Here is a 3,462-nt window from a genome sequence, read left to right as displayed (position 1 = left end):
GACCCTCCTCACATTCAATACCTGTGTTATTATGATTATTATTTTATTCCGGGCAACCCTCTTGCTGAACCTGATAGTTTACATATCATTCATTGTGCGTTACGTGGAACTCTTCCAACCCCAATCTCTTTTATTTCAGTTTTCCGTCCGCATTACTTCCCCGTTCCACCGGAGCGTCGGTGGAGGGTGTAACAGGTTGAGGTGAACGGCAGAGAAAACAATCTCTCTTTTCTTATTATTCTACTGTCTTCTTTCTGCCTTTCCTGTCCAATTTACTTCAGCATAAAGCCTGTCAACAATCCCCCGAAGATTTGCTGTTTTGCGCAAAAATGTGCATTTTCTCCACATAAAAATCTAAAATCTAAGTAGCTCTATCACTTTAGAGTAGCACAGTTGTCCTCGAGCAAAGAAACGAAACATTAAGATTATTATTATTAATAGAAAATGCATTTAAACTAATCTTTGACTCTTTAAAACACATTTCCATTAACCCTGGAGTCCAGATTTAAATAAAGAAGGTAATAAAAGTGTCTGTACTGCTCATTTTTTAAGTTAAAGTTGACCAAAATGGGTATTTGGCGCAAGCCTAATGTCACCAAAAGTTCAGGTAACCGCTGCAAATAGTTGATGTGCACATGCTTCTGTGTCTTTCATCACCATCACAGCGTGAACTGCTCATGTAACTCCGACACTTTGAAAAAGATTCAGATAGACAGACAGACTTGGCTTAAGACTAAGTATTTTTCATACCTGCCCTCTCTCACCTCACTCCCTCTCTCTCTGTGTGTGTGTGTGTTTTTCCCGTCACTGGCGTGGCACGGTAGCGTCCAATTGTAAACATACATATAGTTATATCACTCAATCGTTTCAATGGATTCGCGCTGGAAACCCCGCCCGTGGGCCGTCCCTAGCAGAGGCATTATATTATAGCAAGACAAGCGTGTCTCCGGAGACAGATCTGTGTTCTGCAGCTCCAGACTGAGGCTCAGGGTGCCTCCAGCGCTTCAGACGAGCCTTTACACAAACACACAGACATTTCTGCTGTCAGGACTCCGACACCTGCTCTGCTGCTCAGCTGAGACAAGACTCTAACAGAGGAGACACTTAAAGCTGTTAAAGAGAAGATCGTCCTTCTTTTTTATTTTGGGAAAAATGAAACTTGAAGTTTTCTCTGCGCACCACTTCGTGCAGAAGCCGCTGGAGTTGTGCATGGACGCAGAAGGGGGAGTCCCCTCTCCTCTGTCCGGGGACGAGCTGGGGTCGGACGGGGACTGCGTGGCCAACAGCCCGGCACCTGTCACTCAAGGCGGCGACGGCAGCAAGGGGAAGCCCTACACCCGCAGACCAAAACCCCCTTACTCCTACATCGCCCTCATCGCCATGGCCATCCGGGAGTCCAGCAGCGGCCGGCTAACTCTGGCAGAGATCAACGACTACCTGATGAAGAAGTTCCCGTTCTTCCGCGGCAGCTACACCGGCTGGAGGAACTCGGTGCGCCACAACCTGTCACTCAACGACTGCTTCCTCAAAGTGCTGCGGGACCCGTCCAGGCCATGGGGCAAGGACAACTACTGGATGCTCAACCCGCACAGCGAGTACACCTTCGCTGACGGGGTGTTCCGCCGCAGGAGGAAGCGCATCGCCAAGAGGCCGTCCAAGGAGCAGGAGAGCCCGGACATCCTCAGCGAGGACACCCGCCTACCCGCACCGGAGGAGAGGGTGGGGGCCAAGTTCTCCAGCTCCTTCGCCATCGACAGCATCCTCAGCAAACCATTCAAACGGAGGGAGGACATCCACGTAGATGCAGAGACTCCCGGTCCCCGGCTCTACTGGCCCCCAGGGGCCCACATACTGCCCTACACTCTGAACTATCCGGCACAGCACACCTACCTGTCAGAGGCGGGGTACAGCAGCATAGAGCCCAGCAGGGATGCACTCACATACCTCCAGCAGACAACACCGGGCATGACCGGACTCGAGGCCGCCCCCCACGCGCTCAAGATGCCCAATAAGGCGCATGGTTTCCATATAGACTCTCTGCTGTCATAAAGCACCCGGACTGCTGTCAAACTTGTATGTTTTGACCCATGATGTGCACTTTTGTGGGCGCTCTTAGCTTTCAGTGCTTTAGCTGTTTATGTGTGGGACTCTGCCTGTCTCATCATGACTACTGTAAGTCATTTTGCAGTGAAAAAAAAACAAACATGGCGTGTTGTCATTATAGATTTTAACTGTCTAGTGACTAAGCAAATAGTTGCTGTTATCGCAGGACATTCCACTGTATGTGTGTATGCGTGTGCGTGTAAGAGATGTTTAGAGAGAGTGTTTGTATTCATGTATCCATGGTTCATTGGTCATTTCTACTGTATGACGGCAACCAAGTGCCATGTTGAAACATAAAACTATTAATCTATTTATATTTTCTTGTTTTGTATGACCTGCTGTATAAAATATTGTTGTAAATAAAGAAAAAAAAATATTGACTGAGCTGCGGTGAGAATCACGTGGCTGCACTAGAAAACGCATGGAAATGCCCGATGTTTTTTTTCCTAAGATTGATTCATGCATGCCTATTTTTTATGAATAAAAAAACGTGAAACAACGGGACGAGATGTTCATTGAGTTATTAATCACACACGATCAGATGCAGGTGAACAGATCAGTGCTGATGGGGGCGGAAGTGTATTGGGCCTTACACCTGTTCAGAGGAGAGACACACAATAGGCCTGCGGTAGAGTTTACTAGAGGGGGGGTTGACACTGTTAGTCTTATAATCTTTAGAAAATTAACTTTTAAATATAGGCTACAGTATGTTATATTAGCCAAATCCTAATTATAAAATGAAACCAACATACTGTCTTCTCATAGAGCTTCTCGTTACTGACAATCAAATATATGAATATTGGCAGATAGCCTGTTAGAGGAGGGATTTCTGGCACAACTTCTCCTCCTGCAGGTTCACGGAGAAGGTAAAAAGTTTAAAGAGGTCAAAACTCAGGCAACACCTGTAGTATAAATTGTAGTAAAAAAATATTGTGACCTGTGCTGTTTCAGAATTAGTGTTTTGACCTTTTCAAATAGGAGCCTGTTAAAAACGTACAAAGAAAGTCGATCTATTGATGAGCTGAAGTCAAGAAAACAACCAGAGAAATGTGATAAAACTGAATAATTACATAATAAAGGTTAATTATAAAATAACTATTAATATTATTAGTAGTATTAATATTATTGTCATTATTATATTACCCTATTATTATGATTTCACACAAAAAACATTAGCATTATTAGATTTGCACTTTATTGATCCAGATTTTGTTAAAATAACAATATAAATGTGTCACAATGTCAGATATTGAAATGAATCAGTGATTTTCTCATTTTTACGTCGTGATCAGAAACACAGTCGATCATCAAATATTAATAATGAACTGAGGATAAAAAATGTATAAAGATGAAATATAA

The 3,462-nt window shown here is 44.1% G+C and overlaps 1 protein-coding gene across 1 annotated transcript; it reads left to right on the top strand.

Moving 5' to 3' along the window:
* The first annotated feature begins 866 nt into the window (after positions 1-866).
* Positions 867-2,603, top strand: foxq1b (forkhead box Q1b). Its single transcript, XM_067596213.1, has one exon. The coding sequence runs from the start codon at positions 1,153-1,155 to the stop codon at positions 2,047-2,049; it is 897 nt and encodes a 298-aa protein (XP_067452314.1). The 5' UTR covers positions 867-1,152; the 3' UTR covers positions 2,050-2,603.
* The last annotated feature ends 859 nt before the right edge of the window (positions 2,604-3,462 follow it).

This window comes from Thunnus thynnus, chromosome 8, assembly GCF_963924715.1.
Source record: "Thunnus thynnus chromosome 8, fThuThy2.1, whole genome shotgun sequence".
Classification (NCBI taxonomy): Eukaryota; Metazoa; Chordata; class Actinopteri; order Scombriformes; family Scombridae; genus Thunnus; species Thunnus thynnus.
The sequence above is the reverse complement of the archived record's forward strand: the minus strand, read 5'-3'. Positions and strand labels throughout refer to the sequence as shown.